The 20,216-nt window shown below is 44.5% G+C and overlaps 1 protein-coding gene across 1 annotated transcript in view; it reads left to right on the top strand.

The window, feature by feature from the left end:
- Positions 1-542: 542 nt before the first annotated feature.
- The window catches only part of LOC142570465 (uncharacterized), a 47,621-nt gene continuing 27,947 nt past the window's right edge, over positions 543-20,216 (top strand). The window contains exon 1 of the mRNA XM_075678850.1: positions 543-647. Within this exon, the coding sequence (XP_075534965.1) occupies positions 543-647 (105 nt within the window). The remainder of the gene's footprint in view (positions 648-20,216) is intronic.

The following is a 20,216-nucleotide window of genomic DNA, read 5'->3' as shown; positions in this document are numbered from 1 at the left end:
AGGACATGAGCGAGATGGGCCGCACGTTGTCTGGCGCAAGAGGTTTGCCTGGTTTCGGGATGAGCACCACTGAGGCTGTCTTCCAAAAGTCGGTGACCAGGCCCATTTCCCAGATTTTATTGACTTCCTCGGTGAGCAGCGAAACTGAGTGTTCGTCCAAATTGCGGAGGAGCTTATTGGAGATGCCAACCGGGCCTGGTGCAGAGCGACCGTCGAGTGTTTGGAGCACCTCCCAGATTTCGGATTCCGTGAAGGGGACGTCGAGCTCCCCCATCGCCCCCTCCCCCCCGCGGTAACGAGGATAATCGCCGTCACCGGAGGGGCCCAGCGGGAGATACTTTTCGCCAACTCTTGCAGGAGGACGTGATGAAATACGCCCGCCGCCTCTTGATTGTGAACTATGCGATCAATGGCTAGTCTCTGGTTGCTTTTGCTTTGCGAATCGTCGAGTAAGTGTTTGAACAGGAGGTTTCATTTCCGCCGCTCTCATCTGCCCATCAACCGAGGAACACACTTCCTTCCATTCTTGTTGGGACAGTTCGATGGAGGAAGGTGTCGTGAATGAATACGAGAAAAGCGTTGTGCCGCGGAAGATGCACTATGGTGACGATGGCTACAAGATGGCGCCAAAGTATAGCGCCCGTAGGGTAAGTAGGGTGCCTCGATGCGCTCGTTCGCCTCCGCTCCATTCGCGGGTATGCGCGCAACAAGACACTCTGCGCGTAGTCTTTTCACCAAAGCGCTGCATGAGCGGAAGTCTGTCTGAGGCGGCTGCTGTGAATCGCACCCACACGTCAACCACGCACTGCATCTCACGCTGTCCCGATTAGCCAGACAACTGCACCACAATTCGCTCCGTTTGGAACGCGCGCACCTGAATGATTGGCCACGCCAGCCAATGTATCGCGAAATGAAAGAACGTGTAGAGTTGCGCTCAAATTTCGCATTGAGGAGTATCCCAATCGTCAGTGAACTTTTTTTGTAGTCTATTGACCTAAAATAGCTCTCTTGCACGAAACCGCAATCTGAGAAACGATGAAATGGCAAAACATGTTAGCACGTATATTAGAGGTGCACACAACGTGTATACTAGGTTGGCGTGCTTTTTAGGGCTCCATTGTGAAATTCGCATTGCTAGGCACATACAGGACAAAAAGGGAAAGCACATGAACGCCTACTTTGTCCGAGTGCGTACTCTCTTCATCTTGCACGTTTATAATTCTATCGTTGTGGTGCCTAATGAAACAACGGAATTATTATTTATTTTTTATTGCAAGAACCATTTATCTTGTTTCCCGCGGATTTCTGTTCCGCGGGACCTACGCCATCGTCTAACGTAGTGGCACCCGGTCACCGCGCTTCAGCCCGTACGGGTTGTCGTTTCTAACCCCTTTGTACGCTTCACGATAATTTAATGGTGATTTAAGCTTTCGCTTCATCTTCGTATAAGCACCGGCAAGGTTCGGGCGCGATCTTGGCGTTCTTGTTGAGACTGATTTTAGAAATGGGAGGAAGATGGCCTGTGGTAACACACCGACGGTGCACGATTGTGAGTGTTGGATTGGGAAGCCTTCAGAGAGCAGGGTGCGAGCTGCCTTCAGAGTGCGAGCTGCCCAGTTCGTGGCAGCTCACACCTCGGAACTATTCAAATATCCATTGACGCGCACAAGTTCACGAACACGCGAAAACGATTAATTATCGAGTGCAAATACATAAAACACCTGCACTGCCTACATTCTGCGGGTGCCAGTAATATTGCAAAACGCTGAAAGACACAAACATGCAATGCGCGAAAATTGTGACACTTGAGGCTTTCCTCTTCTTCGCAAGAGCATCGTATGTGCGAGGAACTGGGAGGAACTGACTCAGCACTGGTGCTGAGTCAGCACCAGTGCCACAGTCACCAGAGTCAGTTGTGCGGGGCCGTAGCTTTCTCGCGCCTTAGCAACAGCGGTTGAACGCGACTGGCTGAAAGGCCGCCAGTAGAGCTTGAAGCGTTTGAAAACGCTGTGAGAGTACGCCGCGCCACCGTAACGCCTTTTACGCTAACCTAAGCTAACGTTACCTAAACATACCCTACCCTAGCGTGGGCGAGACACAAAGGCACTTATCGTCATGGCGTAACCGCTATGAGAATACGCCGCGCGTCTAACAACCTTTACGCTAACCGGACCTAACCCAACAGCAACCTAACCCCAACGTGAGCGAGACGCAAAGCCAATAATCCTCACAGCATGATATAAAGGCGTCACCTGCCGCGTTTCAGCCAATCAATGTGGCACTGTGCGTTTATCTGGCTGAAAAGGCACCAGTAAAAATGTTCCTCAAAAGGAGAAGACAGTAGCATAGGAAAAGCCTGCCAACAGTGAAGGTTTTGCTCCAGGAGAGCAGCCTCGGCCCCTTACGACCTCTACAGCTCGCCCGTGCAAATCTATTATGTTTTTTTTTGTGAGGTAGAGCACTGGAAGGGCGCGAGAAAGGTTTAATCCGCCATGTCGGCTCAGCACCAGCGCCGCAGGCGCGAGAAAATCTGTCCAACATACCTTTACCTTCTGGCAGTGGCGCACGTCCGACGTACATTTAGACACAGTGATCCCAGAATATGGCGTCCGTGCCCTCTGTTTCACCGGCTTTACCACACCGGCAGGTAGCGTCGGTACGTCAAAAAACTCGACCCCACGCAGCAATGCCGGCACGCCTATGGACAAACGCATACAACACGAGCAAAGAAACTTCACCGTACTGCATAGGCAAAGTCAGATATTCAAAATGCAAAAGGCCCCAAATTTACTCTCTCACACCCTCTCTTATTCGCGCCTGCGTACAAACGTCCCGCGCCTCGGGAAATGTCACACCCGCTGTACTTGCTAGCAATTGTAAAAGCACGACTGAGACCAAAGTCCAAATATCAGTCAGCGAGAGCGAGGAAGTGGGCCTCCCTGTCAGGGAAGAAGGCAACCGGGTGCCTCCTCTCTCACCGCGCCGTGGAGTCGACCCGGTGGCTGCTTCCGCTGCACATCGCCGCATAATTGGGCAAATTTTTATGATTGTCCTGCCCGCGACAAATATTGTCAGAAGTGTGTGAAGATAGGCCATTCGTTTTTCAAATGTGCTGTTCATCCGAAGATACCCACAGATTCATTGACGAAGTGGCGACGCACACCACAGCCACCATTTTACACATTGAAGACGTTGGTCAAGTCCTGTCGCTCATGCACGTCCCCGTAAGGTCAATGATGTGGGTATTTCACCGAAGATAGACACTGGACCGGTTGTGCCCCTTATGAATATCCAGGACTATAAGAAACATTTTTAACAAATCCGCCTTCTACAATCTCAACTGGTAGTCCAAAATTATTCCGAGCATGTTGTTTAAAGCTTAGATTTTTTAACACGGCAATTCATTTCCAAGAAAAATGGTCTTCAGTGAACTTCTGCGTCAACGAAATCGGCTCTTCGCTTCTGGGGTTCGATGCCATCAAAGCTCTGAATATAGTCATCAATGGCGAGGCACTGTCCTGCGTCCAGGTCTCAATCTCACCGGACTCTGACATTGTTTCCCGGCGTACTGAATGTCGCTGGAATTTCGTAAAGTTATACAGTGCAACAGAAATTGGAAGTGCATTGCCCCTTCCCCTCCGTCCTGGTGCAATGCCAACCCTATGAACCACGAACGTCTCTTCGACGTCTATAGAAAAAGCGTGACTGTTTATAGGGTGTACTATCTACATGAATGGTAGGCTACCATACAACGTATTGTGGGTGTACATAGGATATCATTCAGGCCCCAATTTGTAGGTATACATTGATTGTGCACCACAGTTGGAATAGTATGACCTAACGTTCGTCCATATATATATATATATATATATATATATATATATATATATATATATATATATATATATATATATATATATATATGTGTATATATATATATATATATATGTATGTAACGAACAAGTTTCTGGCAACTGGTATAATAGCAGAAAGTTACCTTTGATAAAAGCCGGTCTGCGGCCAGCCACAACGTGGAAGGCCCATATGTATTTCGTTTTTATTGCTCAATTATTATATTTATTTGTATTTTGCGCAGATTTCCTCTCTCTCTCTCTCTCTATATATATATATATATATATATGTATATATATATATATATATATATATATATATATATATATATATATATATATATATATATATATATATATATATATATATATATATATATATATGTATATATATCCCCTTACATCCAATGTATTTTGTAAGGGCATAACAAAACTTTATAGACCAGACATGAATAGCTGCCCTGAAAGAGGCGCTTTTTTTTTTTGTTCAGTTTCTCTATGACCATCATGTCTGCATGTCACGTGTTTGCATCTACCCTCCTATTTACGCGTTCAGTTCGCTCTTAAAATGTGGTCTAATATAATGATATACTTGTACCAGATGTCAGGTCCTGAAGAATAGGGCACACCCGCGTGTCAGGCGTGCGGGAGCACTTATGCGTTCACGCGAACTATCTGATCTTGCTGTGTGGCGTTCTCCCCCTTGTACCTGTCATATAGTGCATACTGAGGACGTAATATTCAACATAGCATGCAATATGCAAAAGCCCTGATACGGCATCCAGTCTCGCGAATTTTTATTCCTCAGCAATGTTATTCAAACTTTATGTTCTATTTACGGGCCGTCAAGAAAAACATGCTAAACGGTTCCCACACAGTAATGTGAATCTACAAAATTTCATCTTGGTAACGCGGTTATAGCGCATTTCAGCCTTACACTAATATCCAAACAATGTAACAGATATCCAGCAGAGACATTTGTATAACATCTTTTCAACGTAAAAAAGAGGACTTTTGACAGTACCATCAACGTTATTTTCACGTAAACTAGAGCAATCTCAACCTCTATTCGAGGTCTTGTATCTCCAACTGATGCATCTAATGTACCTACAGGCAACCTTCGTGATTTATAGGGAATGGGCGTCACCCAAGTTCAAGTATCCCGACTGCAAGCTCCATGGAAAATCCAGACGAACTGTGTATCATGTATTGCTGTGCGATCTCTGGGAACAAATCATGCTTCACCACCAGACATGCAGCTGTGGAATGCTATTCATGCTTCGTGGTTTACTCAAGCCGACTAAATCGGTGTCACCTGAGACTTACGGACAAGCAATTATGTTCCGCATCATCGGCTTTTCGAGCACCCAGAGTTGACAGGCGATACGAGTGCCCGCCCAGATTACGACTGGACCTGGCACCGACGGTGACGCGTAAACAATGACAGCTCACTTCAATACGACAACGCCACCCTCCGACAACCGCGAAGGCCGATGTCCCGAACTTGACAGATCACCGTCCTGTTGAAGCCACTAGTTGGTGAAAGGGGTCATGTCGGAGACTCCCGTGGGAACGGCGTCAACATGAGATTCACAGTTTGGCACGTGATTGCCTTGTAAGCAACGGCGATTGGGCATCCTTGGAGTGGTAGTCCGGGAAAAAGGTGGGACGTTGGTGGCAGTATATTGCGAACGGTTCGGCGTTTTTGTTTGGCCATGAATTAGAACAGTGAATTCCGTCTACGAGTGCAAGGGAGAAATGTATGGGATAAAAAGCGGATCTGTACTGCTGTGAAAGGAGGCTCGTACATCCAATGATTTTAGGATGTAGTGTGCTCCGAGAGATGGAGACCTATTTCTAAAACTCACTCATGCACATTTGTAATTTGTATATAAACCTTTTCTTATTTCTTGATCGTCGCTCGGGAGCTTTCTCACGGCACGTGGCATCACGACTTCACAACAATATCAATTTACGTGTTGAGCGCATTCAAGCTAGGTTTTTTCTATAGGCACACGCATGCTCAGGCACATGCCCATCGTAAAAATTCCTTTGGAAAACAATACAACAGTCACTTCAGCTTTTCATTCACCGAATATTCCATTGAAATGTAGTTATTTATTCAATTCGATAGTGTTTTCCTATGCACCTCCGAAAATAGCTCGAGTGAGAGTTCCATATTCGGCCGTAAGGCAAGAGAATCAGGCACGATTGCCAATGCACATTGACGTGCCCACTCAAAATGCATCACTCGCAACTTCGACGGCTGAGCAATTCACAGAATGTGTAGGTCCTGCTAAGGCACCGATGCCACATCCGGCAGTGGTGTTTAGCCAAAATGAAACCTATTTTTCACCCGATAGTCGTATAACAGAGTCGACTGGTTCAACACAGGCACTTTCTGAACATATAACTCATGTGCCCAGTCATCACGGAGAGTTCTTTTTTTTTAAGAACAGATGTGTCTCTGAGCCTTCGTGCTCCCATTCAGCCAGGGGTGAGTGTTCGCTCCCAGCTGTTGCAGACGAGTGCGCATCTGGGTCTTCAGACTCTTTTGAATATTCTTCTTCGCCCTCAGTTTCGTCTGGCGGACGCTTCGGTGAGCACGGAAGCTTAAACATAACGTCCTTGTCTCCGCCTCCAGCTACGTCTGTTGGGGGTTTTACTGGGCATGAAAGTTCAACGGTGACGTCAGGGCTGTCGTTGACTCCTACCGAGGGAACTGAGTCCGAACGTTATTTGTATGCCGGAATCCTCGGCGTCCAAAAAGGCAGCGGAAGAAACCACTCCATTTAAAAGATTCTGTGACTTAATGGATACGCTGTATTTTATTCGCACTTTACTTAGTTCTGTCTTTTATTTATTAGATTGTAATTTTGTGAATACGTAAATTTGAACAGGTGTGCAGATGGTTCCCGTTGGGCACTGGTGGTGGTGGTGGTAAATTTTATTGAAAGGGGGAAGGGCAAAGGGGGACGTGGCTGAGGGATCGGGCTCAAATAAGGCCCTGGGCCTGCTTGGCATTCTCCGCCCAGTCCACCAGTTCCAGCTGTCAGTCGAGGTCCCCGTAACTGAGCCAGACTGTCCAGTCAGTCTCGCTGCTGACGGGGGGATGAGAAAACGGAAGCGAGGTGCATTCCCACATTATGTGTGTGAGTGTTCCCGTTCGTGAACAAAGCCTACCTTGGTCGCTTTCCTTGCCCCCTGTGATTTTGTTAATGTACTTTGGGTGTGGGTATGTGCTTGTCTGGAGTCGCCTAAACACGACCGCTGGCCGGTGGTGGGAGCGCGCGACACCTCAAGCGATACCTATGGGCTATATCATGATAAGTCTCGCAGGGTTCCTCGTGTCTACACTGCATTTTTGCATGCATGTATGAAATCTGCAACATGTCTTCTCGATTCTATGAAGTTATCCAAAACGTAACTGCGGTGGTTGTGTTTAAAAATACCTTTTAATACCTTTACATACATTTACCTTTAATACCTTAATACCTTTAATACCTTAATACGTTTACCTTTAATACCTTTACAAGCTCTTTTCCATGCCTTAGACCGATGCAAAACATCTATATTTTCGAAGTACATTCAATTTATTTTTAGCATGGAGAAACAATCTGTGGAATAGCCTGCTATTAATGTATAATATCAAAAAGAAATATGTATACGTATTGTAAATGAAGCTGCAGAAATACATATGAATGGGTGCTTCGTTTCAACACATGTAACAGCTCATTAAGTAGTGTGTAATGTCAACAGAAAAAATTCTTTGTATCGTATCGACTGTAAACTTGCGTAAGAACGGTATTTCGTTTCAAACACATGCAATCACTTATTAAGAAATATGCAAGTACCTTTCCACTGTTCTCTTCTACAAAGGGGGGGGGGGGATATGATATTGTATAGCGGTTTAGGTTTCGAAGGACACTCGCCCTCAGGTGGCGATGCCACAGCTAGCTCTGCCTATATAAGCGACGCTCGCCCAATAAGGTTAGTTGGTCACCTCGGTACCAGTCTGCGTCTCGGTGCTTCCAACTGGCCGCCGCCCCGCGTGCTCATGCGCTCCTCCCCGTGTCCGGCGCTGGCTTTTCGGCGCCTACGTCGATGCGACAAATGCATCGCTATTTCTACTCCTGTTATGTTTACATCAGCGCCACGAATACGCCCTCTCACAAACGCCAACGGAGCGAAATAAATGGGCTCACTGGATTGGGAACAAATATTAAGCACTCAAGAAGGACTTGTACACAAGGCTGGACTGGGGAAAAGCGGAGAATACCTCCTCTGCCAAACTGCCGCCCTCTGCCGGCCTCTGTGACATACTGGAAATGGGTCGTCGCCGTTCGTAGTTCCGCCTGAATTGCTTTCGGGTTCTCCACCCGCATGGCGTCGTCATTAGTTGCAACGCGAGGCGCGGGAACTGATGTGACGCTGCTGTGCACAAAAAGATCGAAAGAAAAATCCTGCGGACGAATAGAGGGAAGCTAGAGGAAAGCCCCTGCCCCTGGAGAAGAAAATATCATCTGTTTGGTCAGATCACTACAAAATGCACTTAATAAACCACAATGACAATAGGAAAACCGTTAATAATCAATAATGCATCAAGGAACGCTCAATCCTTGGCCACAATCCCGAGAGCACGACGTGGATCAGGTTGGGACGCTCCCGAGAGAAACTGAATCATTTACTTCTTACGAATAGCCGCGTCACAGACATCGCTATCATCTTCTTCCAATATTGTAATATATATATAACAATATATTATATTTAAGCTATATGAAGTTGCGTGTGTGTGTGCATGCTTGCGTTGTAACGACTTTTGGTATCACGGGTGTGTAAAAACACGCTACTCATTAAGGCGTGGACAAGTGCCTAGAACTCGAGATCACGTCAACGCCTACACAGTGAAGGCAATGCAAGATGTCCTGTGTCTCGTGCCGCTCTCTACGAACGTCATTCTCCGCCTTCCACAATCAAGCCACGCGCCTAGGTTTCCCACTCGCCGGGCAGCTCGCAGGAGGCCAACCAGTTTCATGAAGCACCCTGTTGACGTTTCCCTTTGTTACAATGCTTGCAATGACCAATGTCCAACCTAAATAACGGTTACGTAGCAGGATATATATATATATATATATATATATATATATATATATATATATATATATATATATATATATATATATATATATATCGACGCTGCAGAGGGTGCTAAGAATACCTGGCTCCGGACAGGCCGCCATTGGAATCTGAACCTGGCAACGTTTAACGTTAGAACGCTATCTAGCGAGGCGAGTCTAGTAGTGTTATTGGAGGAATTAGAGGGTAGTAAATGGGATATAATAGGGCTCAGTGAGGTTAGGAGGACAAAAGAAGCATATACAGTGCTAAAAAGCGGGCATGTACTGTGTTACCGGGGCTTAGCAGAGAGACGAGAACTAGGAGTCGGATTCCTGAATAATAAGGAAATAGCTGGTAACATACAGGAATTCTATAGCATTAACGAGAGGGTGGCAGGTCTTGTTGTGAAGCTTAATAAGAGGTACAAATTGAAGGTGGTACAAGTCTATGCCCCTACATGCAGTCATGATGACCAGGAAGTCGAAAGCTTTTATGAAGACGTGGAATCGGCGATGGGTAAAGTCAAAACAAAATACACTATACTGATGGGTGACTTCAATGCCAGGGTAGGCAAGAAGCAGGCTGGAGACAAGTCAGTGGGGGAATATGGCATAGGCTCTAGGAATAGCAGAGGAGAATTATTAGTAGAGTTTGCAGAACAGAATAATATGCGGATAATGAACACCTTTTTCCGCAAGCGGGTTAGTCGAAAGTGGACGTGGAGGAGCCCGAATGGTGAGACTATAAATGAAATCGACTTCATACTCTGCGCGAACCCTGGCATCATACAAGATGTAGACGTGCTCGGCAAGGTACGCTGCAGTGACCATAGGATGGTAAGAACTCGAATTAGCCTGGACTTGAGGAGGGAACGGAAGAAACTGGTACACAAGAAGCCAATCAATGAGTTAGCGGTAAGAGGGAAACTAGAGGAATTCCGGATCAAGCTACAGAACAGGTACTCGGCTTTAACTCAGGAAGAGGACCTTAGTGTTGCAGCAATGAGCGACAATCTCATGGGCATCATTAAGGAGTGCGCAATAGAAGTCGGTGGTAACGCCGTTATACAGGAAACCAGTAAGCTATCGCAGGAGACGAAAGATCTGATCAAGAAACGCCAATGTATTAAAGCATCTAACCCTACAGCTAGAATAGAACTGGCAGAACTTTCTAAGTTAATCAACAAGCATAAGACAGCGGACATCAGAAACTATAATATGGATAGAATTGAACAGGCTCTCAGGAACGGAGGAGGCCTAAAAACAGTGAAGAAGAAACTAGGAATAGGCAAGAAACAGACGTGTGCGTTAAGAGACAAAGCCGGAAATATCGTTACTAATATGGATGAGATAGTTCAAGTGGCTGAGGAGTTCTATAGAGATTTATACAGTACCAGTGGTACCCACGACGATAGTGGAAGAGAGAATAGCCTAGAGGAATTCGAAATCCCACAGGTAACGCCAGAAGAAGTAAAGAAAGCCTTAGGAGCTATGCAAAGGGGGAAGGCAGCTGGGGAGGATCAGGTAACAGCAGATTTGTTGAAGGATGGTGGTCAGATTGTTCTAGAGAAACTGGCCACCCTGTATACGCAATGCCTCATAACCTCGAGCGTACCGGAATCTTGGAAGAACGCTAACATAATCCTAATCCATAAGAAAGGGGACGCCAAAGACTTGAAAAATTATATATATCATATTCTTAGTGAAATGCGAAAGTTGTCAGTTTGGTTCCCATCTGCGGCAAGTAGTTTTTTTCATCGACTTTAATTTCCATTAATGTATCGCTTCTTTTTTTCGTTTATTAAACGCAAGTAATTTCCCCTATGTTGTCCTTGGTGTGAGTGTTTGTAGGCTTCTTAAGATATGACTAATAAAAATAGGGCCCCTCCGTTAACCCCCTTTTTTCTCGTTCATATATATATATATATATATATATATATATATATATATATATATATATATATATATATATATATATATATATATATATATATATATATATATATATATATATATATTCTATGGTTTTGGGTGCCAAAACAACAAAGTGAGTATGAGGCACGCCGTGGGGAGGCACTCCGGATTAATTTTGACCACCAGGGCATCTTTAACGTGTCGCCAATGCCGGGGACACGGACGTTCTTGCATGTTGCTTCCATCGAAATGCGGCCGCCGCGGCCATGATTTGATCCAGCGACCTCGTGCTTAGCAGCGCAACATCACAACTGCTAAGCTACCGCGGCGGGCAGAAGCGCCTGAAGGACAGGTCACGCAGCGTGGTGCCATCTCTCGAAGTGTCGCAAAACCCGTGTCGCCGAACTCGTGGACTGCAGGCGCTCTGCGCTTAGAGCAAAAAGCGGACTAGGAAGTGTACATATAGTGAGTGCCCTGTATCTGGTTTTTGAACATCTCTGTTGGAAATGACAAATAAATATTGAGCGTGTTAGAAGTTACATCTTAATGCATATTGTGAACAAACATGAGGAATAACTGGGAAGCAATGTTTTTTGTAACTTATTTGGGCAGTAACTAGTCTATGTATTACGTACAATCCTGCATGGGGGGTTGGGTGCGTGATACCGCATTTTTTAAAGGTGTGACTGGTTGCCCGCATGATCTCCTTTTTTTTTTCGAAAGATGTCGGGATTGTGCCTCGTTGGAGTGCCCGTATCCCTACATCGTATCGGGTGTGTTTCTAGCATCTTTCCTGTTTTCTAATCAGAACTTTAGACTAAGAGCAAGGGTCCATCTGGGGAAGTCGGGTAGGATAATGCCACCTTCAGCGTGGATCTGCCCTGGATACCCTCTGTTTTTCGGCCGGCGGCGTGACACTTGTGATCTACTGTGAGGTAAATCAGCTCATTAATTACGGCCGCTTCTTCTTTTTGGCCTGAAAAGTTTCAGCTCTGCCGTCCCCTCAGACAAACAAAGACTTTGTACAGGGACTTATCGTATAGCCGTGCTTGTCTGAACAATTCCGAGCGTAGGATTTTGCAAATCACTTTATCATGTCCTGCAGACGGGTTGATACCACCCAAAAACGGCGTGGCCACCATGCGGAACCTCGCGACTCAAATGCAGGGTGTCACGGCACGCGCACGGCACATGGGGATTGCGATCAAGATTGCGAGGATGGGCGTATATGGAGTGTTGCTCAATTAGGAGAGCCCAACGAAACAGAACTATAATGAAGCCAGGTGTGAGACATGGTTAATCGGTAATCCATGATGCGCACACGCCACAGCAAAAGAAGGATGGGAAGGCACGGCGGAGACAAGCGCTGATATCCAACAAATTGTGTTTTTTTTTTGAGACACACATATATAGATACGTTCACTTTGTCTCCATCGCAACTTCGGAATCATGGGTGGCAAAATATAAAGGCCATCTCTAATCGCTACATAAATTAACTTAGCGTACTATCTCCCGCGCATTCCAACTAATCACGTTCCTTTTCGGATAAGGCGATATAACCTTTGCTGACACAACTGCGTTTAGCAATAGCCGCGGCTTCAGTTATCAACCTGGTCCGATCGCTTACATGCTTAGGAATTACTGAGCTTTGTTCTAATACCGGAGCACCGTCACACTGGCGTCTGCAATGCGAAGCGAGAAATCCCTCTCTCCCTTTGTGCACTTTTAGATTGTGCTCTTTTAAGCTTACATTAGGCACCTGCCCGTCAGTTTCATGTACGTATCTTAGGCTACAGGATAAGGGGATGTCATATGCCACACCCCACTGTACAATGAACAAATTTATCTATGTTCGATTTCCTATAAACCGGGCATCCAGACACCACTAACAGAGCTTACGCAGACTAGAAAGAAACTACAGAAAGCTCTGCCCACTGCCGCATCTTTTTTAACTTATGCGAGATACGATGTTTGTAGGGAATAACTGAATAGTGATTAACGCAGAAATTAGAGATGTTCTTTTTGTTTAGCAAAGCATAGCTCGGAACGGTGTTCATGATCTCGTTACCGTATGTAAATATCTGTGTTTCAAGAAATTAAAATTTAGTTTGTAGCCAAGGCTTGTCTCCGTCGGGCTTTTCCGTTGTTTGTCGCTCTGGGCAGATCATACACTACATAATAGCCCGGTCTCAAAACTAATATTTTTCCAACTAGACCATAGCTAGGATGATGCAACAATTATATTACTTTTCTTTCATTTTTTTTCTAAGTGGTCCGAGGAGTGACACACTTGCGTTGTCATAAGTGTTCACCGGTTACGACAGGTTTCTGATGTGATAGAAATTTAATTGCGCGAAAGCAATCTCGAGAGTACATAGCCCAGATGGCTGTCACTGTGCCATAATTGGTATTTGGACCACAAAAAGTACCTATGTCTTAAGTCAATGACTTCGTAGACCGAAATGCCGACATATATAGGGCGACCCCATGTATTTTTGTAGTGTACGCGCAAACATGTGTTAATTCTTTATTTTGTTTTATTATTGCTCAAAAGGCCAGGCAGTCCTTAGTGTATATGTCACATTGTGACGCGAGAAAAAAGCACTGTTGAAGCAGCTGCTTCAATTTATCAAAAGTACAAACTCACTAAAAAAAGGAAGAACGGTTCTACCTGGTGCAAACAACTGTGTGCCCAATATGGCGAGTGTTCCTGTATCTAGGCAGCGTAGCCAAGATTCAATTTTTGTAATTTAGGGCTTTCTTTTTCTTCCTTTTTGACTCCTAAAGTATGCACGGAGAAAGAACCTTTTGGTCTCCACTTCATTTTAGGCCTGACCCAAAAGAACTTAAGCAAGAAACTTAGGAACGAAGCCTACTGTCCCGTTTTTTATTAGGCACACTTTTTGATTTCTCTAACTTCAGTATCTGTTTATTTATACGTGGGAGTTCCACTTAAACCAAATTTCAAAAGTTTGCAAATGCTACTTAGCTGGACAGAACCAAGGTAATGTTTTTTGCCGTCGCTTGGAGACTTTTAATTTTTTTCGGCATAATTAGTTCATTAGCCCTAAGTAATTGATGAACGTCTCAATTATTACACTTGAATGGAAAGTGTCAATTAGAACATGGAAAATTTGGAACAGGAGCAAGAGCCAGCTGAGGACCTCGGGAAACTCAAATCACCTTGAGCGTGCACCTGCCTTGGATGGCCTCCGTTTTCCGGCCGGCTACGAGGCTTAAAGAGCAACAAATCCCACTGCCACTTCTGTTCCACTGTGAGGTCAATAAGCGATCCTAATTAAGGCCGATTCAGCATTTTGGCCTGAGAATATCGAGCTCGATGGTCCACTTCGACATACAAGGACTACGTACTGGGACATACAGTATTGGCCATGCTTGTCTCAACCGAACCGAACATAGGATTTTGCACAGGTTTTTGCCATGTCCTACAGATGGGGTGAGTCCACTGAAAACAGCTTGGATTTCATGCAGCACCTCCAGAATCGAATGCAGCATGCCGCGATAGGCACGTGGCCTATGGCGATTGCGATCAAATTACGTGGATGGACGTATGAAGCGCTGCACCGTTAAGAGAGCCCGACGAAATAGTAGTATACTGAATTCATGCGTTAGACCGGCCTAGTTGGCAATCCATGATGTACACACGCGACAGCAGAGAAAAGACGGAAAGGCACGACGGAGACAAGCGCTGGCTTTCGTATAATTTCCCGAAAGCAATCTTAACACTATATCGCCCAAATGGTTATCCATCTGCCATAATTGGCAATTACACCGGACAACAACAATTCCATCCGGCTCGACCTATGTGAAGAAGTTCACAATCATATTGCGACCTCATTTATTTTTCTTGTGTGTATACATATACGTGTTCTCGTTGGGTCTGTTTTTCTTTTTTACTTATACGACCAAGCAGTCCTTAGTAGTAGTGACCTTGTGAAGCGAGAAAATATGCGCGGTGGAAACAGTTGCTTTAAATGATCAAAACGACCAAACTCAACAAGAAAAGTAATTCACGCAGAAACTCCTCTGGAAATTGCCTAAGTATACATAAGCATTGTGCCACATGCTCATCTCCATACACCATTGTGTCATTATCAATGTTATGAAACTTCATCGGACCAATATAATATCTTAGCGATCGCTATCAACCTTATCTGACTAGATCTTACACCTATCTCGGTTATTCACCTTGTCGGACTCGATCCGACCCTTACAAACCCAATCAGTCTTTATCAACGTTATCTGAATCGATCCAATTCTTATGAACCATTACGTTTCTTTACCAAACTTATTGGGAATTATTCAAATATTAACTACTGTTATCAGTCCTGATCAGCCTTATCGAACTTGATTGGACCCTTATCAGGGCCTATTAACCTTATGAGAATTGCTTCGACAATTATAAACCCTGATCGCTCTTTAGCACCGTGTAAATCCGTGTTGAAACATAATCAACCGTGATGAAACCCACATAATATCCCATAACTCCTCATCACCCTTATCAACTCATTGACTGTTTATCTGTGTGTGTTGGGAGACGAGATGCGCATGAGCCCTCACTAATTGGTTGCATTTTGGTTGGTGAAGGAACGCCCCAACGTAAGACGCATCCAGCGACAACTGCAACGCATCGAGGATGTGGCATGATGGAAATATATTTTCACAAATCGGAACTTTTCCCATGTCAAGAAAACTCATCCGGCTCTGCATGTTGTCCTAAAGATGGCTTTTATTTCCCCATCAACAAATTTCTCAACAAAGCCTTCAACAAACTGTTTTCCTTCAACACTTTTTTGTACAATACATTCACATGGTTCAGATTCACCTTCTACAAACGTGGGGGAACCCAGTGTGTAAGACCCTCCTCTTCTGACCGTGGGGTCGTAATTTCGCAACTGACCAACGCCAAAATTTTGCTTTCAAATTTATTTTGCTTTATGCATTATTCATTTAGACCAACTCGTCTTAGTTGACAGACAAAAGGGCAGTGCTCGCGTCGGGTAGGCATTGAAGTGCTTACACATTTGAAAGCGCGTTCGTCTCCGTCGCGAAGTCATTATATCTGCACATTGAGGTGAGTGTTCCCCTCCTATAGTGAACATGGCCGAGATTTAATTATTATGTTTTTTTTTTACTTTTAATATTTACGTGTCATGCGCCATGAAGTGATGGTGTCCCGACGAACTCTCGACATAGAAGACTGCCCGTATAAGAGCCGGGTGTCCGACACAATAGGCCATGGCTGCGGTAAAGTGCACTTCCATAATGCGTTCTTCAGTAAATACTCCTGTCCTTAATTACTACCTGTCAGAAATGCCAGAAAACACAGTACTTGTCCAAACTATGCGTTCCCGAGAAACGAGCAAACAAGGGTGTAAAATTTTGTCTTACACTGTGTAAAATTTTGGCCTATCACTGTCAGAAACATGATAGGCCCCTTGAACCTTGATGCAGACCTTTTCTGAAACGGTCGCTTGGTAAGCGATTGTTCCGTCTCTGGCTGGGATTACACATAAAGTTGAGAATGCTGTCACAAATCAGCTTTATTTTTTTAGGTGCCTATTGAAGTTAATGTACGGGTTGACCGCCTTACTGTTGGAAATAGAGCGGCTTAGACGAGAACAAAATTATTTTTTAAATATGAAATGCAGCTTTGATTGGCGTGGACATGAATGATTCAGAGAAGCTAGAATACTCGAAAGGAAGTTGCTATAAGTTGAGCGGCGCAGCGCACAGTGCCAGCATTGTTCAATACCAATTGAAGACAGACAGTTTATAACACTAAAGTTGCCCTAGCACTAAAGATGTGGCGAGTTCTTAGAGTTGCGATTGTTGTTCTTGCAGTTTGTGCTCTATCCCTTGCTTTGAGCAACCCTCAATCCAAGCTTGAGCACAATAAGCCAGAAGTTAAAAAGGTGAGCAATTGATAATCTTATACGAGTGTGCCCAATTGTGTCGTAGTTGTAACCTTCATAGTTTTTTACTGTCTTCGGCTTATTTGGACATAACCCAGCTGTCTTCTTAGAGCTGACTTACGTTTTCTGTTTCACGCTCATAAATTTGGTTGGTCACAATATCAATATCCCCTATATGTCGGGATGGTGCAACAAGCTACGCATCTCTTTCTTTTCATATTTCTCCTGCATGTGACCCTTCAAATGATTCTCTGCAGTACGCTGCAGAGTTCAACAAGGAAATATCGCTTCATTGCATGTTTTTCCTGCCTTTGCTTCCTTAATATTTCAGCTATGTTATACTAGCTTGTTACTTAGCCCTACTACCCTTAAGCCCAGGATCGCGAGCAGGATGTCACTAGGCAGATACTGTGAGCTCCTACCTGAACGTGCTAAAAGCTTTCTGCATCATATCCAGATTCCATGGAGAAAGATCGTCTCTATTTTAAGAATTTTCTCATGTAGCTCCGCGCTCTCACACTCTGGTTTGGCTCCGACCAGCATATCCGCCTCTTGAGTAAAGCAACTGATGTTCTACCATTTTGCTATCTGCCACAATCACTTTCTAAAAATGTTTGAAGGTGTTCACTGAAACACTATGTATATGTTGCTGTTAGTCTCCAGCATACTGAACGACCTCCAGCTCAAACGCCCCTGCATAGTTTCATTTGACCTATTCCCGGGCAGAGAGGGCGCTTTCTTCTAGCGCCCCTTCTATGTATCTCATGTTCTGCTTGCACTTGAAAACTCGAACACAGCACCAAGATAGCAAACATAAGCCGGGTAACCACACACCTCGTAACCTTTCCTACTTCTTCTAATCATAAAACAGTCCATGCTTCCATAAAACCGCGTTTATCTATTTTCGCTTTTATTACATTGTCATGTCTTTTTCAGCATCCTTTTTTGAATAGCGTTTCTCTGTATTCATCTATCAATGGTATCTACTTTTGTTGTATTCTGAGCACCTGATCAGTCGTGTCATCAAACGCGATAAAGCCCTATTTAATTGTGTGCGCCTCATCCACTAATCCCCATATACCACGTGTTGCACTTAACTAAGACGGAACTTTAAAATTAAAATGGTACAGCTTGGACTAAAGAGGTAAACGGTATAGTTTTAGCCGTCCTCCGAGTTGCTCATAGTATTTTGGGAACCCAGAATAATTAACTGTTTAGCTTACTTGGTGTACGCAAGAGAGATCATTTTTAAAGCCAGATAGTCGCAGAGGTGGACCTCAGTCAAATGCCTGCTAATCCATGCTGAGGAAGGTATATGGGGGAATAAAGGAGACAGGATGTGAGGAAGAAGGAGGGTGGTGGTACTGCGGAGACGGTGGTGAGGGATGCACAGCATCGCACAGCACAGCACAGCACAGCACAGCGCAGCACAGTACAGCACAGCACAGTGCGTACGTGCAACAGTTTACGGCAACAGTTGTAATCGAAAAGTTATGGACCACATTCGGAATTACCCAATGAATTTATTTCCTTGATTAACAACGTACCGTGGGTATATTTTTTTTTCTGGGTGGGAGGGGTGCCTCCGAGGACGCCCGGAAGTATTAGCAATGACGCAAATAGGCTCTTATGCGTCGGTATGGCAGCGCAATGAATCATGTTTTTAAAGAACGAATACGAATGCTAGTCATAAAAACTGAGGCAGAAACTGCGGAATCGGGGAACTTATGTAACTCTTCGTATTAGCTATAGTTGTGATTTGCATACATCTGCAATGCATTCTGTAAATGTCCATACTTAGTAGTTTATAGTTGTTCTTATGCCCAGTGACTTAAGTTGGCCTCAAAGAACTTCACTGAAGAACGGTAGGCATCCTGTGGGGTATGGAACATCGGCCCACATATTTGCAATGCACAATCCTAGGAATCTGCGCACGAAGACAGTCAGATATTGGCCATGCAGTCGATAATAAGGACTTCAATAGTGGGCTAGGTACTCACTCATAGTATAAAAGCGGGTTAAACTTGCCAAGGATGCGTCTTATTAAAAGCCGACGAGTGTCTTTGCATTCGTGTTTAGTGCCGGCCTCTCTTATTATTTCTGAGAGTGGTAGATTGTGATTTTCGAAACTAAAGTGCAGATTTGCGGTGGAAGCCGTGACCACTCACTTCCTTTTTTTTTTTTGCAATACGCAAACTGGCTTAGTTATTCTGAAAAACAACGGAGAACACGGCCATTCTGATCCCTCAAAGATTAATTGTGTAATTATTTTATTACTTTGCGAACTTTCTTGACAGTCCTCAAAAAAAAGAATCCCCTCAAGAATAACATCAATAAAACAAATTCGTACACCCTTGAGCACACGCGCCATGTTTTTAGTATGATTTTTCCCGAAAACGAGTATTTAAAATGTTATGTAATTCAACTGAAATAATCACGCCACTATTTTCTGATAAAAAATAAACCTAACTCAAGATGACTGCGAACAATATATTTTGGTTTTCTTCATTTAGGGTGAGCAACTCTATCTTTTAGGTTTGGTTATTCTTACAATAACGACCTGGCATATATAACGTGCTGGCAACTACTACCAGAGCAAGGTCATCCCTGTGCAACAATTCAGAAAGTGGCTGGTTCACCACCACACCATCTCTCCTATACGAAACAGTATAACCTAACTTACTTGATTTTAAACCTTTTTCCATGTTTCTCATCTGTATTATATCCATGAACGATGAAAATAGGAAACCCCTGTGTATGTTCCTTGCGATAACTACGATTCCCATATTAGTTGCTTCTTCCAAAGTTATGGGAAGTATAGAGAGAAAAAAACGGAGATCTGAAGGCATTGCAATAGATCCCCTCTCACGATGACTGGCGATGACAATGCGTTAGCATTCAATCAATACAGCTGCACAAAATATTACCATCGTTGCAACGACCTATGTATGCGGCCTGATCGGCAGCGAGACTTGTCTTTCGCGCTTCCTTAGGAGCACTGGGCGCCATCTATACCGGGCGCCGCAAAGCCTGCACGTGACCTCCTAAATACATGGCGCACAGGTGCGTACGAGCGCTAAGAAAACGCGTCATGCGACAAGTGAGCTCCTTTTGTCGCTTATTCTTGTGCACGCTGCGCCATCTAGAGATAGTGCCAAGAAGTCCAGGCGTGACCTCAGATACTAGAAGCATGGTGCGCGGTGCCAGCGAATGATGAGAAACGTTGCCTATCTTGACGCAAGCTTGAAAGATAAAACTCTATCACAGCTGTACCTTACCAGTACTCACGTACGGGACAGAAACCTGGAGGCTTACGGAAAAGGCTCTACTTGAATTGAGGACGACGCAACGAGCTATAGAAAGAATAATGATGGGTGTAACGTTAAGGGATAAGAAAA

The sequence above is a fragment of the Dermacentor variabilis genome, chromosome 2 (genome assembly GCF_050947875.1).
Source record: "Dermacentor variabilis isolate Ectoservices chromosome 2, ASM5094787v1, whole genome shotgun sequence".
NCBI classification, from domain to species: Eukaryota; Metazoa; Arthropoda; class Arachnida; order Ixodida; family Ixodidae; genus Dermacentor; species Dermacentor variabilis.
This window is presented reverse-complemented; position numbering and strand designations above follow the sequence as displayed.